This window comes from Ursus arctos, unplaced genomic scaffold, assembly GCF_023065955.2.
Source record: "Ursus arctos isolate Adak ecotype North America unplaced genomic scaffold, UrsArc2.0 scaffold_22, whole genome shotgun sequence".
In the NCBI taxonomy this organism is placed as follows: domain Eukaryota; kingdom Metazoa; phylum Chordata; class Mammalia; order Carnivora; family Ursidae; genus Ursus; species Ursus arctos.
In genome coordinates this window covers 14,183,134-14,205,384 of record NW_026622897.1, presented here as the reverse complement: position 1 = coordinate 14,205,384, position 22,251 = coordinate 14,183,134, and the positions used below count along the sequence as shown (strand labels likewise).

General features: G+C 48.4%; 2 protein-coding genes across 35 annotated transcripts in view; both read right to left on the bottom strand.

Annotated features, from left to right (window-relative positions):
- Window positions 1–5,498, bottom strand: part of PHLDB1 (pleckstrin homology like domain family B member 1) — a 44,469-nt gene extending 38,971 nt beyond the window's left edge. For 5 of the 34 annotated variants that reach the window (XM_026505627.4, XM_048217152.2, XM_048217151.2 and 2 more), the window contains exon 1: window positions 2,085–2,189. In XM_026505627.4, coding sequence (XP_026361412.3) covers window positions 2,085–2,129 — 45 coding nt within the window. In that variant the 5' untranslated portion in view covers window positions 2,130–2,189. Of the gene's footprint in view, window positions 1–2,084; window positions 2,281–4,339; window positions 4,436–5,284 lie in introns of those variants that run through there. The other 29 variants (XM_057317003.1, XM_057317004.1, XM_048217160.2 and 26 more) reach the window with 14 other exon arrangements.
- A 3,422-nt stretch (window positions 5,499–8,920) lies between these two features.
- The window catches only part of ARCN1 (archain 1), a 27,067-nt gene continuing 13,736 nt past the window's right edge, over window positions 8,921–22,251 (bottom strand). The window contains exons 6-10 of the mRNA XM_026505636.4: window positions 19,328–19,493; window positions 16,255–16,402; window positions 15,814–15,922; window positions 13,003–13,207; window positions 8,921–10,715 (exon numbers count right to left, since the gene is read on the bottom strand). Coding sequence (XP_026361421.1) covers window positions 10,626–10,715; window positions 13,003–13,207; window positions 15,814–15,922; window positions 16,255–16,402; window positions 19,328–19,493 — 718 coding nt within the window. The 3' untranslated portion in view covers window positions 8,921–10,625. The remainder of the gene's footprint in view (window positions 10,716–13,002; window positions 13,208–15,813; window positions 15,923–16,254; window positions 16,403–19,327; window positions 19,494–22,251) is intronic.

Genomic DNA, 22,251 nt, shown 5'->3' with positions numbered 1-22,251 from the left:
TCTAACCCTGGCAGTGGGGCCCAAGGGCCTCAGCCATAGAGAGTTACTAATTTTACTCTCCCAGCTTCCACCCTTCCGGACCTGGACGGCATCACGTCCGTCACTGTGTCCACCCAAGCTGGCGGAAGAGAAACCGGAATAGGGCCTGGGGCCCACCCCAACTCTGCCTGGGAAGAGGGAAGGGACAGGCCGTTAACCTACACCAAGCTCCAAGCTGGCCTGGCACCTCCCCAGGAGGTCTGGCCATGAGGAAGAATTTCCAGGGTCAGAGCCGGCAATACTGTTTCCTTCCACTCAGGGAAATCCCGCAGCCTTCTCCGAGGGAAGAGAGGTGAGACAGTGGGCTGGGAATGGGGAGTTTACACAAAAGAGGGAGTAAGAAAATAAAACAATAACGGTGAAGGAAAGGCATCATCGTTTAGTGGAAAGAGCTTTAGACTGGGAGGCAAGGGCCTTAAATTCTCACCCTGACTTTATTATTTATTAGCTGTGAGATCTTGGACAAGTTACTCAAATTCTCTGAGTGTCAAGTCATTCCCTATAAAAGTGGAATAATGACTTTTTCACAAAAGATTGTCTGGATTAGTGCTTGCCCGTGGCTAAGGGTAGGATGGAGAGTGACTATAAATGGGCACAAGGTTTCTTTTGGGGGTGATGGAATTGTTCAAAAACGAAACTGTGGTGGCGGTGGCACGGCTCTGTAAATATACTCTAAAATCAGTGAACACGTACTTCAATTAAGTGAATTTTATGATATATATGTTATTCTCAATAAAACTTTTTTTTTAAAGATTGTATTTATTTACTTGAGAGAGAGCATGCAAGCAAAAGAGAGCATGAGTGGGGTGGGGGGGGCAGAGGGAGAAGCAGACCCCCCCGCCAAGCAGGGAGCCCAACTCCGGATCACAACCCCAGCGGAAGGCAGACGGCTCACCCACTGAGCCACCCAGGTGCCCCGACAAAACGGTTTTTTAAAAAAGACTGGAGAGTCAGGTATCACAGTAAATGACACTCTGTGACGCGCAAAGCACCATAAACCTGCCAGTGGTTAGTATGCGCGTCAAGATGAGAACGATTCAGTCGCTTCACCTTTATCCGTCAAATTCGTCACCATCCCCGTTAGGCCGATTTTGGGCGCGTTCGTTTATTTACACCGAAGAACTTCAAGTGCAGGTAAAGATTGTAAAGGAAAAAGGCTGATGGGGAGCAAGAGTGAGGAAAGGAGAAGTGAAAGGACAGGGGAGATGAGGAGGGAGGTGTGGGCAGAGACCGAGAAGAGAAGAAAGAGAAGAGGTAGCAATCAGCAGGTTCGAGGCTGTGGCCCCAGCTCAGAAACCTAACCCGGGGGAAGTGGAAGCCACACGAGACCGACGCGTCCCCGCGGCCCTCAGGCGGCGCTACGACTAAGGGGCTGCCCCGCGGCCGCCTGGGGGCGCGCGCTCCTCGGACCCCTCCCCGGGCCCGGGTGGCCAAGCGGCGCTGCGCCGGGGCGCCCTCCCCCGCCAACCCGCTTCCGTGGACACGGCTACCCACTACCCCAGGCAGTAATTACCCACTCCCAGCGCCCCGCCCGGTCCCGCTGCCAAAAAAAGGCCCCTGCGGTGCGGGGCCGGCTCCCGGGAAGGAGGGAGGCGAGGGGGCGCCGCGCTCAGCCTCCGCTCTCCGTAGCCCTCGCGCACCTCCTGGGGCGCAGCGCGGCAGAGGCCTGGGAGCCGGGAGGGGACCCCGTGGTGGGCGAGGCTGCGGCTCCCGCGGGTGACCCCGCTCAGGCCAGGCCCCTCCGGCCCCCTCGCCCAGCGGGGACGCGCGGGCATCCAGGCCACGCGGGATCAGCCCGTCCCCAGCCCTCTACGCCGAGTGGGTGTCCAGAGTCACCGCTTGGGGGTCTTGGCACCGAATTAGGGTGAAGGGAGGCCCGGGGAGGGCCGACAAGGGCTGCAACCAACAGGCACTGGAGGAAGTCCAGGCTCCAAACCGGGCCCCCGGCCAAAGGTCCCAGGCGAGTCCCCCCAGCGCCAGCCCGGCCCTCCGCCGCGCCCTGCTCCGGCGCTCCCCGGGGTCCCGCGGGCCGCTCCAGCCCTCACCTGTGGCCGGGGGGGCCAGCTGAGGCCTCGCCCAGGGCGTCGCATGGCCGCCGGCCGAGGCCTGCGGGGCCGAGCTGAGACCCTCTCCGCCCGCCGCCGCCTTCGCTTTCTCGACGCACATCCGCCCTCGAGGAAGGGCCGCCGGCAGGGGAAGGAGTCGGGACGGGAAGGAAACTGAGGCTGGGAGCCCGGAGGGCGGGGGCCGGGGAGGGGTGTGGAAAGGCCAGGGCGGAGAGAACTTGAGAAGGGGGGGAATGAGGGGTCAGCGGCGGGGCCGGGTGGGGAAGGGGAGACGCAGGGATGCCGGGGTGGGATGAAAGACGGAGACGGAGGGATGAGGGAAAATGAGAGCTGGGGAGATGGACAGGAGGGGAAGAAGACGGGGAAACAGTCCCGGGGACGCAGAGCTGGGAGGAGACGGAGGGACAGCGAGGTGGAGGGCCTGGGGACAAGAAGTTGGGGAGACTGAGGACAGAGAGGTCGTCGAGTAAAGGGGACGACAGCCAGGGGCAGCCCTAGAAGGCTCAGAGGGAAATGGAGGGGGGAAACCGAGGGGCGGGGAGCCAGGGCAAAGGAAGAAAAGGGGAGACTGAGGGCAGGCCGCGGCCCAGAAGTTAGGACAGGACCGCAGGCAGGCGGCGGAGGCTCGAGGGGCAGAGCCGGCGAGAGGCGGGAGTGCAGAGTGGGGCTCTGGTTCTCATGGGGGAGCTGGAAAGCGCCCCTCTCCGAGGTTGCGGGCGGGGTGGGACTGCCGCCAGGGCGCGGCTCCTCGCTGGCCCTGGGCCTATGCTGCCCGGGGCCCCCAGGTGGGACAAGGCCGCAGTGTTGGGCCGCCCCGCCCGCCGCGGACGCCGGACAAGCGGCCTTTCTTTGGCCGGGCAGGGAGAAGGAGCCGCTTGTTTGCGCAGCCCGGGAAAGGGGCGGCCGCAGCGACACCGCCCGCTCCCCGCGGGGCCGCTGCGGGAAGGGGGGCCGAGGGTGCACGGGAGATGCGAGTGTGAGCGCAGGGCTGCGGTTGTCAGCGGCGGGCTGTGCGGGCGGGAACCGCGTGAGCGCGGCGGGCCGCGCGGGTGAACGGCGGGTCCAGGAGTGCAGCGAGCGCAGCGCGTGCGGACCGCGGGTCCAGGCGTGCGGAAGGCTGCCCCACGTGCGACGGCGGCCGAGACTCGGGCTGCACCGCGCCGGGCGGGCGCGTGGGTGACGCGGGCTGGGGCGCGGTGCGTGTCTGCTGCGTGGGATGCCTGACGTGGTGGGGAGCTTGTGTTTGTGTGCGAGCGGTCCGATGAGTCAGCCCGGGAGCCTCCGGGACGGCTGAGCTAACGGGCCCAGAATGCAGCCCCGCCCTCGCTCCCTGGGTCCCCCGCCGGGCCGCGCGGTCACCCGGCCAGGCCCCCGCTCGCCCCAGCCCCGGCGGAAGCGTCCGCGGGCGCCTCGGCAACCCCGCGCCCAGCGGCCCCTCCCAGGCCCCACCGCCCCCGCCCGCCCGCACTTCCCCATCCCGGAGGAACCCGGATGGCTGGCTCAGCCCCCGCCTCGGGGAACTCCGTTAGGGATACGAATCCAGACCCGGCGGGCGTGGCAAGAGCCTGGGACTCACTCCTCTAAGGGTGCCCCATCCGGCCTCCCGGACCCCTAAACACGCGGGGCCTCGGAGGAGGGCTCGGGAGGCCCCTGACGCGCCTCCCATCTCCTGAACACACCCCAGAGTCCCTCCCGGATTCCCACTGCCTCCGGGCTGGACTCCGCACACACTCCTCGTCCATCCAGGCGGCCTGGCCGGGGACAGGAGCGGAGATGGCGCGGGGAAGCCCCCTCGCCCAGGGCAGGGCTCTCAGTCCTGCGTTCGGCCGGAGAGTGGGAGGAGTGCGGCGCGGGCGGCCGAGCCCCCCGCAAGTGTCCGCCGGGCAGTCCGTCTGGGGGCCCGCGGGAGAGTCTGGATGGGGCAAGGACCGGCGTCCCTCCCGGGGAGGAGCGCGAGGGCCCCCTCTGGCGGCTGCGCGGACAGAGGCTCGGGAGGGCAACAGCAAGCAGCTGGCAGAAAAGCAGCGGAGCCGGTCCCCCATAAAGCCCCTTTCGGCCGCCCCCCACCCCACTGCACTCACCTGGGGCGCCCCCAACTCCCCCACGGTTTCTTCTGGGCCCCCCAGCCCAGAGCTGATCTGAGGGCTCCCGCCAGGCCCTGGGACTTCCCCTTATCCAGTCCCAGCCGCGCAGCCAGCAAGACCCACGGACCTAGTGGGAGAGAGCGTCCTTACCTCGCGCGGAGAGAGTGGGTCACCGGTTCCTTCGCCCCGCTCGGCCGCCGCGGCCTCAGGCTCTGGAGGACACTGTTGCTTTTCCCTGGGAGCCCGCTGAGTGGGAGGAGAGCGAGAAGGTCCCGCCCCCCAGTCCCCGCCCCCGTCCCCCGTCCTGTCCTGCCAGGCCAGCCAGAGAAGACGCCCTTGTGAAGCTGGAGCCCAAGGTCCCCCCACCCACCCTTTCCCATAGCAGCACCTCCCCCCCCACCCCCACCTCCACCCCCACCCCGACTGCACAGCGCCCGCTTTGTTCCTCTCTGCAGCTGGGCTCTCCGCTACCATCAACACACGCACACCCCCCTCCCCTCCTCCCCTCCCCTCCGGACTCCCCTAGACCACCCTCCACCCCTAGGCCTTAAGGCTCTTCTGAAAGGGTGTTTTTGATAATTTCTCACTCTCTCCCCCCGCCCGCTCTTTTAAAACCTGAGGTGCCTGAGTCCTCCGTGGCTCCCAGTCAATCTCTTGGTCACAGAGCCCTCCAGAAAATATCTGCTGAAGGGACCCAGGTTTACCCCATCACCCCTCCTCCTCCTCAGCCAATTCCAAGCCCTACCATGAAGAGCTGTAAACAGGGTTGATAACCCTGCATATCAGGCTTCACAGACTTTTCTAAGGAGAGGTAGAAGGGGCATAAAGTGCCAGGCAAAGTGTAAAGCACAGAAACCTGAACTGAATCATCATCTCGCCCCCATCCAGGTAGCTCCGCCCTCCCACCACCTGCGAGCTACAGACAAGACAATTGAGCACACCATCCTAGAGCAGTTTGGATCTCTGTAGGAGTAGGGGGTTAATGAAGAAAAGGAGGGACTAAAAACCTAAGAGGAGTCTAGAAACTGCGCCTGGGTAAAGTCTTTCTTCATCTCAACCCCACCCCGAAATCCAACGCGGACAGTGGATCCTTACCTTGCAAAGCCAGCTCTTGCCCCAGGAGACTGACAGGGGAGGCCCTAGGGAGCTGACCTCAGCCAGGCTGGACCTCTTTAACCTGTCCTAGAGGGATCCCTGAGGGCTTCCAGCTGGGGCAGAGAGAAACCGATTTGCCTTCTTTGGGATGAACATATCTTGTTCTGAGTCAGTGGCTTTAGTTTGTGCTCTCTTTCCCTAACCCTGGAACAGCAGGAGGCTGAACTGTAGCAATCTTTGGTCACTCATTGACAGGGCCAGCATTAGCAGGGGGGCCCCCCACGGCTGGAGGCTGGGGCTGACTGGAGCCAGGCAGTGGACAAGAGGGGGGAGGGGAAAGACACTTTGCAGTTACCAGCTGTGGCTAAGAGAGGTCAAACAAGCAAGGCTCCAGCCAGGCATGGGGGTACCAGGAAGCCTCAGGATTTGGGGGATGGGGAGGAAGCCTCTTATTCTTCCTCTCTTCATACTGTTTGAGGCTCATGAAAGTATTTTGACTCTGGCCACCTTTCATGAGGCAGATCACAACAGTAATTTTCAGACTATTCTGGTAAAAGAAAAAGAAACAAAACCCAAGCCATGGTATCCTCCGTGCCAAGACCTAGCATTTGAGGGAAGGGGCTCTGATTGGGGTACCTCAGAGTCTTTTCACATAACTGTTTCACGACTCCCAGATCTTCTTTACCGTCCTGGTCAGGAGGAATTTCAGGGAATAATCGAGCCTGCCACAAGGCAGCTGATGCTGAGGCAGGGGATTGAAACAGCACCCAACTTCTCTCCGTCCTCCCACCCAGGGACCAGCTGACCCCATGATAAAGGCTCTGTGCAATGTGTCCTCACTCCTGCTGTTCCTATGTTCCCACAGTTAAAGCACTCGGGGGACTACAGACCTACCACCCCCACCCTCCACCCCCACCCGCTGCACATCTGGAGCCCATCAAAAAACTCAGTGCTCTCTCACAATTACGCAAGAGGTCGAGCAGCTGGGAGCTCAGGAAAGGGGGAGGAAGAGAGAAGAAAGCAGAAAACAGCTTTCCAAGCATGCTTCAGACTTTCCGAAGTGGAAGCAGGGGGGAGAGGGCAAAGGCTGGGTGTGGAAGGAAGAGTGGCTTTTTGAAAGCCCTCTGCACTTGGCTATGAATGTCAGGAGTCTATTTCCACATCCCTCCTGCCTTTGCCTAGGTCCTCTTCCCACCCCTGTCCCTCCTCTCCAACTGTGCTCCCTCCAGCCCCAGAAGGGGGTGATTACTGCTTACCACAGCAAGCGAACCCCAGAGAGTCACATCTTCTAAAGCTATCCCTTCTGGCCCTCTGTGGATCCTGAGCTCAGGCATCATTAGTGTAGGTGTGGTGACAGCAATGACGCCAAGTAACTCCTCCCTGCATCCAACTTGGGAAGAAGTTCAAACCTTTCTTCAGCAGGAGGGCTCTCCTCAGCTTGTCCTAGAAATTGCACAATCCACGCTTAGACCCGAAGCTAAGAGACACCGAAGCTGAGTGGGCAGTTTGGGAAGTGGGGGAAGATTGGTCTCGTCTACATCCGTGTAGGCTCAGGACCTTCCTATGAGCTGAAAAGAACAAGCACTGATTTGGGCAAAAGAATGGGAAACAAAACCTATTTCCACCTCCCTCATTGCCTTGAAATTGTAACGCCTCTTTTTCAACTGGCCCGTTTGGTTGTCAACCTGATCACACAGGGTACGCTTATGGGAGCTTTCCAGAATTGGACTAAGCCCTCAATAACCATTTAGCCCCTGTCCTATGAACAGCAAGGCAAAAAAACCTGTCTGTAAGGGGTGGGGGAGTGGGAAGTGACCCCTGCTTCTGCAAACTGCTTGGTCGCTTGATCTCTTGTGTTCGAGAGTGGGCAACAGCTTAATTTGGAAAGGTATAGCCTTCCTAAAGGTCTGGCTCCCGTAAACCCCCAACTGCCGAGGGTAAGATGGGAGACTGACACTTGTGGGGAGGCTTTCTAACCTTGGGTAAGAGCAATGTACAGCACCCAATTACTTGTGGGGCCTCTAGGGGTTTCAAAGCTCTATAGCTGCAAATAGATTTACCAAAGGGGGCAAGAAGAGGGAATGGAGGGAGAGAACGGTTGCAATGAGACATGTATAGTAAAGGGGGTTAAGTCAGTTTTTGCTTTGAGAGATTCCTCTGCAGCCTACAAGCAGGACCCCTACCTATTTCTCACCCTCACTGCATATCACCAGCTGTAGTTCACACTTGTCTACCTTAGAGGAAAAGGCTTTATAAGTAGGTACAGCCATTGCTTCTAGTTAGACTTTCATCTTCTTGAGGATGGGGGCTTTTTGTTTTTCTGTCTTCCTCCAATGAGCTCGACCAGATGTGAACTTTTTAAAAAAGCTACTCTGTATTGAGCCTGGAAATCTCTCAGACACGACTCGGCGTGAACAACTTCACATTAATTGGAGGGCAAAGCTTCCTGAGTCAGAGATGCATGGGTTGATAGATCTGGGGGTTTGAAACTACTGTGAGTGGATGAATTACAGATCTTTTTAGAAAGGAATTCCTGACCACGAGGTGTGTTCCCTACCTCCTCTGTGTGGAATTAATTAATTCAAGGCAGGAACCACAAACCTCCTACATTAAACAGAATGCTCAGTCAGATCTAATTATTTTGTTAGTCTCCCTCATGAGGCCAACAAAAAGCCCACCTGAGGCGGCGGCCGGCGGCAGGCGGGGGCGGGGCCTGGCGCTGTGCGCTCCGCGGGACTAGGTGACGGTCTGAGCGCCAGGCCACACTCCAGCGCCCCGACCAGACGCTGTGTTTCTCTTAAGGAGAAAAAAAAAACCCCAACAGGGGTTATCTTCTTAGCTTTCGCCATGAAGATAAAAACTTTATCATTCTCACTCATTATTCAATACAGAGAGTCATTTGTCTTCCAAACAATTTGACGACAGTCAATAGCTGTTTAAGTTAAATAAAAAGGAACTAAGGGGGCGCCTGGGTGGCACAGCGGTTAAGCGTCTGCCTTCGGCTCAGGGCGTGATCCCGGCCTTATGGGATCGAGCCCCACATCAGGCTCCTCTGCTATGAGCCTGCTTCTTCCTCTCCCACTCCCCCTGCTTGTGTTCCCTGTCTCACTAGCTGTCTCTCTGTCAAATAAATAAATAAAATCTTAAAAAAAAAAAAAAAAGAAAAAAGAAACTAGGGAGGAAACCTTTTCTGAGGGAATTATCAGAACTCCCCACGCACCCATCCTTCACCCCGTCATCACTTACTTCTTACTGCCCGCCGTTGCTCTAATGGGGAAGGGAATGCTCTGAGATACCACCAATCGCTGTTATTCTTTACAGATACAGCCCCATGTTTCTGACTCTCCAACTGCCTCTGACAAAATTAAGACCAAAAATCCTTAAGTAGCATCAGATTCAAAAGCTCCACCGACCGGAGTACACGTGTGTGTGTGCGTGCACGCGCGCGCACACTGACAGAGAATACACACGGAGGCACGGCACCTGTAATGTGGGGGAAGGCAACAGTACTCTCGGATAGAGATTGTTTTCTCTTAAAAAAAACATATCATTAATTTTTAAACTTAGATCCTGTTACATTATCTCGAATCAGCAAGGAGACACCAAAGTATGAGAGTCAAGAGTCTAATATAAACATTCATTTTATAATACTCTTTATTTGATTAAAGAATTTTCCTTCTTTGTGTACACTGGAATGTTATATTCCCTATGTATTTTACAGGGTTACAAAACGTCTCTCATTTTAAATATTACCCCAAAAGTAATTTCAGAAAAAAAAAAAAAAGTTGTGAACCTAAACAACTTTAAAAAAATCATATGGACAAGCAACTTTCAAACAAAACTGGATTAATAAGATTTCTTGCCTACTTAACTACATGACAGATTTCTTGTCCCAGTCCCCTTCCTCAAAAAAAACCTCATGTGGAACCCAAGCCAGAGATAAGGATTCTTCCCTGATGCAGTTAAGGGAAAGGGAAAGGCCAGAAATTTCTTTGGCAAACAATTCCATCCATGGCCATCTGTGTGTGACTGCTTTGCCTCGAGGACAGTACACTCTTTGCAGGGGAGGCCTGATGTTGTCCCAAGGGGGAGTGGTCCTCTTGAGCCAGCTGGAAGTGCAGCAGGTCACGTCGACATCTGCCTCTCCCCCCCACCTCCCCGCGGCTGCGGCCTAGCAGCAGCAGCCCCACAACCCTACCAAGTGCAACACTGAGTTAGAAAGCCAACGCTGGGCTGGCTGATGTAGCCTCCTCCATTGCACAAGTAGTGGATGAGAGGGGGCATGAGGACACTCGACAAAAAGGGCTTAAGGGACAAAAAGGAAGGACTTCAGAGACAGGAAAGACAGGAAAGGACTGAGAACACAGAGAAGAGCCAGGAAGAAGGAGGTGGTGAATTCAAGGACATGTGAATGGACCACAACGACCATGAGCTCTTATGCTTTAGCTGAAGTACCCAAAGTGCAGGGAACGAGAAGCCTGGGTAGCACCAGCAGCAGACAGGATTACCTGTGGATGTGAAAGCCCTCGCTGGACATAACCATTCGCCTCTCAGGCATCTTGCAAGTGGGGGCTGTGCCATCTGAAAGCTGCTTCTCAGTGGTCTTACTACTGGCACAAGTGGGATTCACAGTACTGTTCGAAACCAGAAGGGCACAACTGAAGGAAAACAACATGCAAAGGAATGGAGGGATGAGGGGACACAGGAAAAGGACAAAGTACATCCTTATCTGTTAACTTCTAGACCTCATACCCCTTAAGCAGTTCATCTGTACAGTCCAAAGATCGAGGATGGATAACATCAACCAGGTCCCAGGAGTGCCGAACAGATACAACGCCTGTATACGGAAGACCCCGGCACTTGACTGAAGGTACAGAAAGAGAAAAACTAAAGGTAAAGGAAAGGAGTACAAGTGATTGAAATTTGCAGAGAAAAAGAGAAAAGAAAAAAAGAAAATTTGCACAGAAAACTTAAAAAACGAAGTATGAAATGTAACCATATTTAGGGATTAAAACAAAGAAGCAACAATGAGGCAAAGGCAGAGAAGCTGTTTAACTGGGGGGCATTCTCTGGAGAGCGTGCTTTCCTGCTGGCCAGTAAAATCTGCCAAAGAAATCAGCAGCCTTTCCCTTTGTGTTTGTGTCTTTCTTTGCCAAATAATGTCTCTGTGACACTTGAACACTGAGGGTGAGTTGAGGGTCCTTGCGCGCAGAGAATCGTGCATTGTACCAGAAAAAATGGGTCTCCAATGGCTTGTAGATTTGGAAAAAACTCTTCAGCCACTGTTGGCTTCTTCTTTATTAATTTGAAAAATTTCCTTTCTGGTTCCCTCTTGTTGGTATTACAGGATTTCATACTTATCCACTAGGAAAGTGGTCTCTGTGGAAAACCGTACGGGACTGTTTCCATCTACCTGGGTCACTTTGGTAACCTAGGGAAACAAACAAAGAGTGAGGTAAAGCAGAGAGTGAGTCTCCAAGGTGCTGACTAAATTCTCAGGACAGAACAGATCAAATTACCTTAAAGCAGTATTAAAAATAACTCAAAAAAACACTAAAAAAGTTCAATTCACAACTGTGGCTTACAGCATCGCTCTTCCCCACCAACACGATTAACTTGCTTTCTAGATAGAAAAGACAACTGTTGGCATGAGACGTACAGTGGTATCAAGTAAAAGATCTAGAATGAGTGGCCACTACCCAGATCCTGTCCCATAAAAACTATGAAGTTCACAGACATTTTATTAGGCTGATCAATTAATATCGACCCAAAATGCAATATTCTAACTCTTCAACTTCATTTGCCTGATTTGCTCTCCAAGTCTCATTAAGCTGCTCTACCCCATTTATTCTCTAGATATGGCTGGGGCCTTCTATGAGATCTGATCTTTTTAATTATAAATGTCTAGTTTAATGAATTACCTATAACACTAGTGCCTCTAATGGCATCAATACAATGCTTGAACCACTGGTTATATTTTTTCTTTTTCTTTTTTTAAAAAGATTTTATTTATGTATTTGTGGGGCGGGGCACAAGCAGGGGGAGCGGCAGGCAGAGGGAGAAGCAGACTCCCCGCTGAGCAAGGAGCCCGATGCGGGACTCGATCCCAGGACCCTGAGATCATGACCCAAGCAGAAGGCAGACGCCCAACCGACTGAGCCACCCAGGCATCCCACCACTGGTTATATTTTCTAATGAGGTTTTCAGACAGTCCTACTCTTCGAATTGTCCCGAACAGGAACATGTACCCATTTCTATCTCATGTCTTGGTTTCAAGCCTGTACTCCAATATTGTTGGGCTTAATGCCAATAACTGAGAGTGGAGAGAGAGTGCTTTTTGGAATTATCCTACAGAGGAAGGAAACTGTAACCTCCCCAGCACTTATAGGAGAGATAGAGACCATCTGGGAAGATAAGATAGTGCCACAATAACAAGCAAATCAACAAGCCAAAGGGGAAAACGACAATATAAACTGGGTCCTTATAATGCAACTTCAAAAACAAGAGGAACAATGAGTTAAAAATAATGATCTAAAGAAATAGTTCACAAATATCTATTATTTTATCTAAAGGACAAGGTCTGTAAAAGAACTGGCTCGTGATGACCTGTATTAATGAAGGGAAGCTGTAACATAGTCCAAATATTGTGGGGTTTTTAAGAAGATTTTATTTATTTATTTATTTACTTATTTATCTGAGAGAGACTATGCGTGCACACGAGCGGGGGGAGGAGCAGAGGGAGAGGGACAAGCAGACTTCATGCTGATCATGGAGCCTGACTCGGGGCTCAATCCCAGGACCGACACCATGACATGAGCTGAAATCGAGAGTCAGTACTTAACCAACTAAGCCACCCAGGCGCCCTGAATAATCCAAATATTGTATCCGTTTGTATTAGAATCACTTCTGCAGGGAAGTCTTGCTTTCCAAATAAAAAACTCTCCTGGGGCGCCTGGTGGCTCAGGTGGTTGAGCTTCTGCCTTCAGCTCAGGTCGTAATGTCAGGGTCCTGGGATCGAGGCCCAGATCAGGCTCCCTGCTCAGTGGGAAGTCTTCTTCTCCCTCTCCCTTTGCCCCTCACCCCCACTCGTGCTCTTTCTCTCCCTTTTCCTCTCTCTCAAATAAATAAATAAATCTTTAAAATATAAAAATAAATAAATAAAAATAAAAACAAAACTTTCCATCCTTGGGTTCAAACCAAGTGACATATAAAATGCATTACAAAACAAACATACACACACACAAAAACTAAAAAACTTCAAACATTAAAAAATAAAAGGCATTATAAAACCATGGGTTGGCTGTTTTGGTAAATGGCTTTTAAAATGTATGAGATTATTTTAAAAAATTAGGCAACTAAAAGATATAAATCTTGCACAATTCATACATACTTTTATATGTATTCATATTCAATTTCTTTACCTTGTCTGATCTATAGAGGAAAACTGAGTTAGAGAGGAGAGGAATTTGACCAAGATCATACGCTTAGAGTTAATAACGGAATCCACAGGGAATACCAGCTTTTCTGATTTTTTCTTTTCAAGTAAGCTCTAGGCCCAACACAGGACTTGAACACATGACCCCAAAGACCAAGAGTCACATGCTCTATGGACTGAGCCAGCCAAGCCTCCCAGCTTTTCTGACTTTTGATGCCATGCTGTTTATCTGGCATCCATCCTACCACTTTCTCCATATGTGCTCTCGATTAAAAGGGGATACCTGTATGTTACAGTAGTTTCTTTTGGAGACGAAGGAGACTTGAACAGGGAAGAAGTCGTTGGGCTGCCCAGCAATGCTGAACTCGAGGCTGCCACTCTTATTTTTGGCATCAATCACTGGCAGGCACCACTCCAAGGTATTTCGTCGGCTGTCATGTCGATACTCGCCATCGATCTCCCCAATCACCGGTGCACCCACGCCAGATCTGTCATGACAAACACCTATGTCACCTTAGCAGTCCAGAGCTGGAAGAACTCTGCCAAGGAAAACCAGTCCCAAATTTGATTATGCTCCTCAAATTCTGCCCACTTTTTTATGGTCCTAGAAAAAAAATGAGCCTTTCTAGTAACTTCAAGGATCAAAGTCCTAGCACCTTGGCCAAGGGTCTCACTCACTGCCTTTATAGATACAGATTACATGCAACCACAGGTAACTGGCAGAGATATCCACGGGCTGCTCCAGCTTGCGGATTAGATCTGGACCTAGCAGGGGACTGAGACTGACAAATATGTGAAGTAGGATATATTTCCAAAAATTCTGCACCAAGGGTTTGTTGCCTTGTCAAGAAGGAATTTGAACAAACTGCAGCTCTCTTTATAGGTGACAATGGGGGGAAACAGGTTGACTGTAGTGGTGCAAAACCTTATACACCATTATGTGGTTATTTAGAATGGAGATGAATTTGGGCCTTTGAGAAGATGTCTTCAAAAGATTTTAGAATGTTTCAAAACCTGTACCTGATGCTGGTGGGTCTGATTTACAATCCAGTAAGTGGACTTCTTTTTAAAGATTTTATTTATTTATCTGAGAGAGAGACAGAGATAGCGAGACAGAGGAGCTGGGAGGAGAGGGTTCAGAAGCAGGCTCCCCGCTGATCAGGGAGCCCAACTCAGAGCTCAATCCCAGGACCCTGGGGATTGTGACCTGAGCCAGAGGCAGATGCTTCATCGACTAAGCCACCCAGTGTCCCAGTAAGTGGACTTTTATGATAAGTGAAAACACAATCACCCCTGCCCAGAATGTGAACATGATGGGAGAAAGAGACACATAGCTGTCCTTAATCTGCCAGAGAACCAGGGCTAGAGTTAGGATGAACTTTGCACCCCCACACATGGCTGATAGGCGGAGTCACCCACTCCTATGCACTGCAAATTTACCATCTTTTCATTCACCAGTGCCATTCAATGCTTGCATTAGGGGCAGAGTAAATAAGGCAGACAAAGAAAAGAATTTAATGGTGATAAACATGATCAGCTCTTCCCTATCAATTCTATGGTCCCAGTTGTATATATGTTTCTTCTCTCTGCTCTTCTTCCAATTCTGATCTCTCAAATTTGATCAGTTCTAGACAATAGGGTAAAATGTTGTGTAAGGAAGGGTCTCTTTTGGAGACTCTTGCAAAAGTGAACTAAGACACAGGAAACCAACATAACCACAATTATAGGGTAGATGGAGAGGCCTAAAAATTGTGGCATCCTAAAAATAGCCTAGTAAAATAAATCTTGACAAAATAATAACCACACCTGTCACCAACACCCAGGTTCCTACAATGGTTCAAGGCAGCCGTCTATTGTTCTGAAAGAATAACTAAGCTGTGAAGAATAAGACAGTTACTCCAATAAAGCAGAGATTGATAATAAAGCTTCTTTTTTAAAATGGAAAAATGGGAAAGACAAAAAACCAGACCTGGCCATGTAAACATCTGAATTATCACAAAGGAAACAAAACTACAATTAACTGAGTGATATGACAGTAAAGATACACTAAGAATATACTTATTGGGTGTTCATAATTACACCCTGTACTTAATCATGGGGGGCAGGTACTGAGAGGTAGAGGAGAGGAGCTGGATTCATTGGTGATAATAATAATAGGGCACACTCACTGGAAGTGCTAGTGAAATAAAGTTAAGGGAAAGAGTATTTCCAGATGATCCCAGAAAATAGACCATTTAAGCACACATTAAAAACTTACTGGAACGAACGAACTAAATAAGTACCTTACTGGAACTAATCTTCTGGGGGTGTTGGACATTTTCATTATCTTAATTGCGGTGACAGTTTCACAGGTATATACGTGTCAAGATGTATCAAACTGTACTACTTAAATATGTGTAGTTTACTGTATGTCAGTTATACTTAATAAAACTGTTAGAAAATTTATGAAAACTAATGTAAACGTGCTCCGGCAAGAATCACTAGTTCCCTTGAAAACATACTCTCATCTTTAGCTGAAAGTTTAGAGAGCCAAGTGAAAGAAAAAATTCAGTCTGACAGATTCAATTTCTGAGTTGCAAAACAAAACCAAGACCTTTTTTTTTTTTGACTGAGAAGTGGCTCCTCCTTCTGGAAGTCTTCATTACTACAAGAACACACACAGGCCCAACATCTGGAAACACAGCTCTAGAACTACAACAGGCTTTGAGTTGGTTTTAAAAACAGTAAAATCCATTCCTTTTAGCGTGTACAGCTCACCACCCTTTGACAAACGTATGTAATCTTGTAAACACCACCAGTCAAGTCACAGAACATTTCCACTGTCCTCGAAAGTTCTCTGGTGCCCCGTTGCAGTCAACTGCCTTCTTCTCCATCTCCTGATTTCTGTTCCAAGAGTATTACGTTTCCCCAATGTCGTACGTGCATACAGTATTGTGGACTTTTATAACTGGTTTCGTTTACAACTGGCCTTTTTAAGAAGCAGAGTATCTTAGAATGGATGGCCACCTAAGTGCTGCCTCCAAAACAAGTTCCAAAAGACTACTGCTATAAGCCCAGTAAAAAAAAAAATGACGACGTGGGGGACACCACTTACGGGAGCGGGATGGTGATAATCACATCACTCAGTTCTAAATTCTCCTCTTGTAGCTCGTATTCTATGTTCACATCACAGCCATGTCCACTCTCTGAGGGCCAGCAATTAACTGAGAAGCAAAGCAAAGCGGGAATACTCTTAAATATTAGAAAACGAGTAGAGAAAAGTTTAGACCGCAAATCAAAGCTGACAGCTAGCCGCAGGCCTTAAACATCCTAATATAATTAAACTATTCTAACTAACTGTTTCAAAATTAAAGCTATTAAAAAAATGAAAGCTCGTGATTAAAATACACAAAACGCAGCACCGAGCCCATTTTGAAAGAAAGTCATTTTGTCAAAAAGAATTTTGCTCTGGCACTGAAGACAAGCACGTACAAGGCAGGGCTGGTTCTAGTTCTCAGTGCACACTAGCTTAGCGGGACTGGCCAGAAGCACTTACTTGTCAGTGGAATAAAAGACTCTTCTGTGGTTTGGAGTCTCCACTTTAGCACCCCTACGTCACTGTTCACTGGAAATGACTTCTCTGGATTCTTCAGGCCAATGAGAGATTCTGCAGTGAAAAGTTTTTTATCCACATTTGGATGGGTCTGAAATGAAAAGCAAAAGAAAACTTCTGAGGTTCAGGCATGGTAAGATAGGAAATAAATTCCCTTTGGTCTTACATGGTCCATATTCTAAACATCTGAGATAGAGTACCATGGGGTGCCTGGCTGGCTCTGCTGGCGGTGGAGCAGGCAACTGTTGATCTCGGGGCTCTGAGTTCAAGGTCCATGTTGGGTGGAGATTACATAAAAATAAAATCCTTAAAAAAATAAAAATGAAATAGAGTACCTAAAAGAATGCCAATTCCTTTTGATTTGAAGAATGATGTCCCTTCTTTAAAGACTTTTAAAAAGATTTAAGACATTTTAAAAATAGGAAATGGGGGCACCAGAGTGGTTCAGTTTGTTGAGTGGCTGACTCTTGATTTCAGCTCTGGTCATCATCTTGGGGTCATGGGATCAGGCCCCACATGGGGCTCTGTGTTCGACAGGGAGTCTGCTTGAGATTCTCTGTCTCCCTCTGTCCCTCGCCCGCCCCACACTTGTGCACGTGAGATCTCTCTAAAATAAATAAATAAATCTTTTGGGGCATCTGGGTGGCTCAGTTGGTTAAGCGTTTGCCTTTGGCTCAGGTCATGATCCCAGGGTCCTGGGATCAAGCCCCACATTAGTGGGGAGCCTGCTTCTCCCTCTCCCACTGCCCCCTAACTCGTGCTCTCTCTCAACTATCTCAAATAAATAAAATCTTTTAAAAAATAAACTAAATAAATATATAAAGCTTTTTAAAAAATAGTAATCGAAAAAAGTAACTTCAACTCTAAGGCATTTTGTTTGTAATTGAATAAGTTAATAATTTTTTAACTGAAAAAGCTGAAGACCTTTAACCAAGTTCTTTCTAAAAATACTTCACAGGAAACATCATGGTAGGGCCAAGCAAGCCAAGTAGAAGACTACTGATCAGACGCCTGGGTCATGTAGCAGTCCTGGCCTTACAGTCAGAAGGCAGGAGAGGGAAGAGCTTTGTGGAAAGTTAAGTTGCAATTTTGCCCAGAACACTAAAGTTGTTCAAACTCAGGCCAACTAAGATGGACTAATCTTTAAAAAGAAGTAATATTAAGAGAGAAAAGGGAGGGAGCGCCTGGGTGGCTCAGTCGGTTAAGCATCTGCCTTCGGCTCAGGTTATGATCCTGGAGTCCCAGAATCAAGCCCAGTGATGGGGTCCCACTCTTCCTCTGCCCCTCACCCCACTCGTTCTCTCACATAAATAAAATCTTTAAAAAAAAGAGAGAGAGAGAAAAGAGAAAAGAAAGAACTCCTGAACAGTAGCCTACATATACTTAAGAGCCAGCAAAGCTGTTGTCTCAAAAGTGTAAGCACTGGGGTGCCTGGGTGGCTCAGGGTGTGATCCCGGGGTCCTGGGATCGAGCCCCGCATTGGGCTCCCTCCTCTCTCTCTCCCTCACTGGCTGTCTGTCAAATAAATAAATAAAATATTTTAAAAAACAAAACAAACTGTAAGCACTACTTCCAAAAGACAACTCTGTGCTGATTATGGGGCAAAAACGGACCAAAATAACCACATTCTTCCCTGAAAATGCTTTGTTCTTGTGACAAGAAATACAAGATCAACCATTTAAATAAAATGTGAGAAAACAACTATAATAATACAAAGAAGTTTCATACATATCCAGGTAGGGGTAACATACAGATTTAGTGTTACTAACTTTTCAAAAATACCACCAGATATTGCCCTTCAGGGGCACCTGGGTGGCTCAGTTGATTAAGTTTCTGACGTCAGCTCAGGGCATGATCTCAGGTTCCCAAGCTTGAGACCCATGGCTGGCTCTGCACTCAGTGGGGAGTCTGTTTCTCTCCCTCTTCCTCTGCCCCCCACCCCCACTCTCACGCACACTCCTGCTCTCTCTCTCACTCAGTAAATAAATAAATCTTTTTAAAGTTTTTTTTTTTTTTAAGATTTTATTTATTTATTTGACAGAGAGCGCGCGCACAAGCAGGGGGAGAGGGAGAAGCAGGCTCCTCACTGAGCAGGGAGCCCAACATGGGACTCAATCCCAGGACCCTGGGATCATGAGCCGAGACGAAGGCAGATGCCCAACCGATTGAGCCACCCAGGTGCCCCAAAATAAATAAATCTTTAAAAAATCTTTGCCATTTTGAAAAAACTGTATTTTAAGCGATATCCTGAATCACTCTTTGCATAACAGAAACAAGTAAGCATCTATCTCTATCTTTGTTAATGAGTATGAAGTCATAATTCGATTTCAAAATGACCTTTCATTCAATTCCACTATTAAAAGTCTATTATGGGGCGCCTGGGTGGCACAGCGGTTAAGCGTCTGCCTTCGGCTCAGGGCGTGATCCCGGCCTTCTGGGATCGAGTCCCACATCAGGCTCCTCCGCTATGAACCTGCTTCTTCCTCTCCCACTCCCCCTGCTTGTGTTCCCTCTCTCGCTGGCTGTCTCTGTTGAATAAATAAATAAAATCTTAAAAAAAAAAAAAGTCTATTATAATACAACTGCTGTCAGTTGCTCTCAACCCACCTGGTAAGAGATTTACTGCCTCAAGGTATCCACTGTATGTAATAACTTAACTTCTTTCCTAGGCATCTAGAATGGCACTAGTTTTAACTTTCTATGTTCTGTGGTTCATGTGAGAAACTTCAGCTGAGAAAGACTATGCTAGGCAGACAAACCGAAGTCGTTTTTTTAAAGATTTTATTTATTTATTTGAGAGAGAGAGAGACAGCAAGAGAGACCACAAGCAGGTGGGAGGGGCAGAGGGAGAAGGGGAGGCAGACTCCCTGCTGAGCAGGAAACCTGACACTGGGCTCGATCCCAGGACGCTGAGATCATGACCTGAGCTGAAGGCAAACACTTAACAGCCTGAGCCACCCAGGAGCCCCAAACAAACCGAAGTCCTAATACTCCCTTATCCGAAGCCTTTACACACCTGTAGCTGCACCCCTTTCTTATCTTCATTTTCCACATGAAGACGAATTCGGCCAAATTTATCATCTGAGATCCTAAGCATGATCATGCCATGTAATTCCATATTCTGCAATCCTCCATCCCGTCCACAAGTCAGTGTGATCTTTTCCTCAATCTTCATGTGCACACTGTAGAGAAAAAGTAATCAATTTGTTCATAAAGGTAGAAACCAGAATTCCTTTCTCCAGGGTTTAATGGTGATTAGCCATCAACGACTTATTTTAAGGTGCTGTTGCTGTATGTACAGATAAAGCATTATACCCTTTTATCCTACAGACAAGTTCCCACCTGTGCAAACAGTATAGTAATTATTCACTGAAGAACTGTTTACAACAGCAGTTTGGAAATAACTTACATGTCCATCAGTAGGGAACTGCTTAAAAACATAAAAGTATATCCACAAAAATTAATACTAAGCAGTTGTGAAACAAGAGGTAAAACTGAAAATGCTTTTCATTTGAAAATAATTTCAGGGGCGCCTGGGTGGCACAGCGGTTAAGCGTCTGCCTTCGGCTCAGGGCGTGATCCCGGCGTTCTGGGATCGAGCCCCACATCAGGCTCCTCCGCTATGAGCCTGCTTCTTCCTCTCCCACTCCCCCTGCTTGTGTTCCCTCTCTCGCTGGCTGTCTCTCTCTGTCAAATAAATAAATAAAATCTTTAAAAAAAAAAAAAAAAAAAAGAAAATAATTTCAAAAATAAAAAAATTAAAATTATACCAGGAATACATTTATACCTTTTTAAAACACTGTTAACATTTTATCCATCATTTGCATACTCCCTACAACTATTATTTGATTTTTTTTTTCCTGATCCACTTAGAGGCAGATTATACACATCATGGCCCTTTACCCCTAAACACTTCAGAGTATGTCTTATGAGAACAGGGATATTCTCTTACATAACATAACCACAGTACTGTTATTAACTTTGCAAACTGACACCGATACTTTCTCTACTCTACCATCCATATGCCAATTCTGTCAGTTGACCTAGTAATGTCCTTTAAAGTAGTACAAGATCCCAGGGCGCCTGGGCGGCTCAGACTCTTGATTTCAGTTCAGGTCATGATCTGAACTTCAGATCCATGATCTGGGTCCTGGAATCGAGCCCTGGGTTGGGCTCTGTGCTCAGTGCAGAGTCTGCTTGGGATTCTCTCTCTCCCTCTGCTCCTCCCCCAACTCACGCACATTCAGTGTCTCTATGAAATAAATTAATGAATAAAATCTTTAAAACAGAAAAAAATAAAGTAGTACAAGATCCAGTCTAGGATAAAGTATTACATTTAGATGTCATGTCTTTATAGCTTCAAATAGGGATGTTCTCATCTCCAAAATAAGAGTGAAAAAAGTAATTGGAAAATGTGTCTAGCATGCTACCACTTATGTATTAAAAAATGAAAAATTAGACATGTATGTTTTTATTCACCTACATATGGACTATACTTCTCAGAAGAATACACACCAAAAAACTAGTTAATACTAGTTGCCTCCAAAAAGAGAAACTTGCCTGGCTGAGTGGTAGAAAGACTTCTTATTTTAATACTTTTTTCCCCTTAGATTTAATTAAATTAATTTATTTATTTAAGTAGGGACAGGTGAGGAGCAGAGGGAGAGGGACAAGCAGACTCCACAACTGAGCACAAGCCTGACACAGCACTCAATCTCACGACCCTGAGATCACAACCTGAGCCAAAATCAAGAGTTGGACACTTAACGGACTCAGCCACCCAGGGGCCCCTGTAATACTTTTTGAACCTTTAAAATTTTGAACTACATGAATGTATAACCTAATAAAAAAATAAGTAAAATAAAAAGTGCTACTGCTCTGGGCAATTACTAAGTACAATCTATCCATATTTTTTTACTAAAACTATTTTTAAATGGGTGAACTGCAGACACTAAAAGAATATTCTGGCATCCTACTTTGTTCCAACATGTAAGTCTACCCAGAAACAAAGGCATGATACACAAGACCAGAAAGGAGTGTATCTTACAACAACGCACGGTTGGGGCACCTGAGTGGTTCAGTCCATTGAGCCTCCAACTCTTGGCTTTGGCTCAGGTCATGATCTCAAGGTCGTGAGATCGAGCCCCACACTGGGCTCCACACTGAGCAGGGAATGTCTGCTTAGGATTCTCCCCCTCTGCCTCTGTCCCCTCTCCTGGTCATGCCCACACAGGGTCCCATTTACTTTCACACGTTTGCTCCATGCTCAAGAAGTATTTCATCATTTAGAAAAGAGTCTCAAGCCCTCCCTAATACATAATGGTTTCCAACATCTTTTTAAAATAGTGCTAAGACTGTCTCACTGAAAGCAACCACTAGGAATAGCACAGGGGCTTCAGTGATTTCAGAGATTTATCTCAATGTAACCCTGCTCATCTCATACAGAACAGCACATACAAAATACTGCTATGCACACCTGATAAAAGTATCCTCTCAGACTCATCTTTCACTTGACCCCAAAACTATCAAAAACAGTGGAAGTCTGGGCTGCAAGACAAGAAATCTGAGTCATGAATATGTGAACTTGGTAACTAAAAATATTACAAACCAGTTCTGAGATAAGAGACAAATTAAAATATTCTATATACTCGGGACGCCTGGGTGGCTCAGTCAGTTAAGCACCTGCCTTCGACTCAGGTCATAATCCCAGGGTCCTGGGATCGAGGCTCACATTGGGCTCCTTGTTCAGCAGGGATCCTGCTTCTCCCTCTGCCTGCCGCTCCTCCTGCTTGTGCTTTCTCTCTCTCTCTCTGACAAATAAATAAAATCTTAAAAAAAAAAATCTATACTGGGTTCGAGTAATGAAAAGGCAAAAGATATTATGTTAATTTGCTGTTATAGATATTTATGTTATAAATTTTGTATTAAAGATTGGGTCCC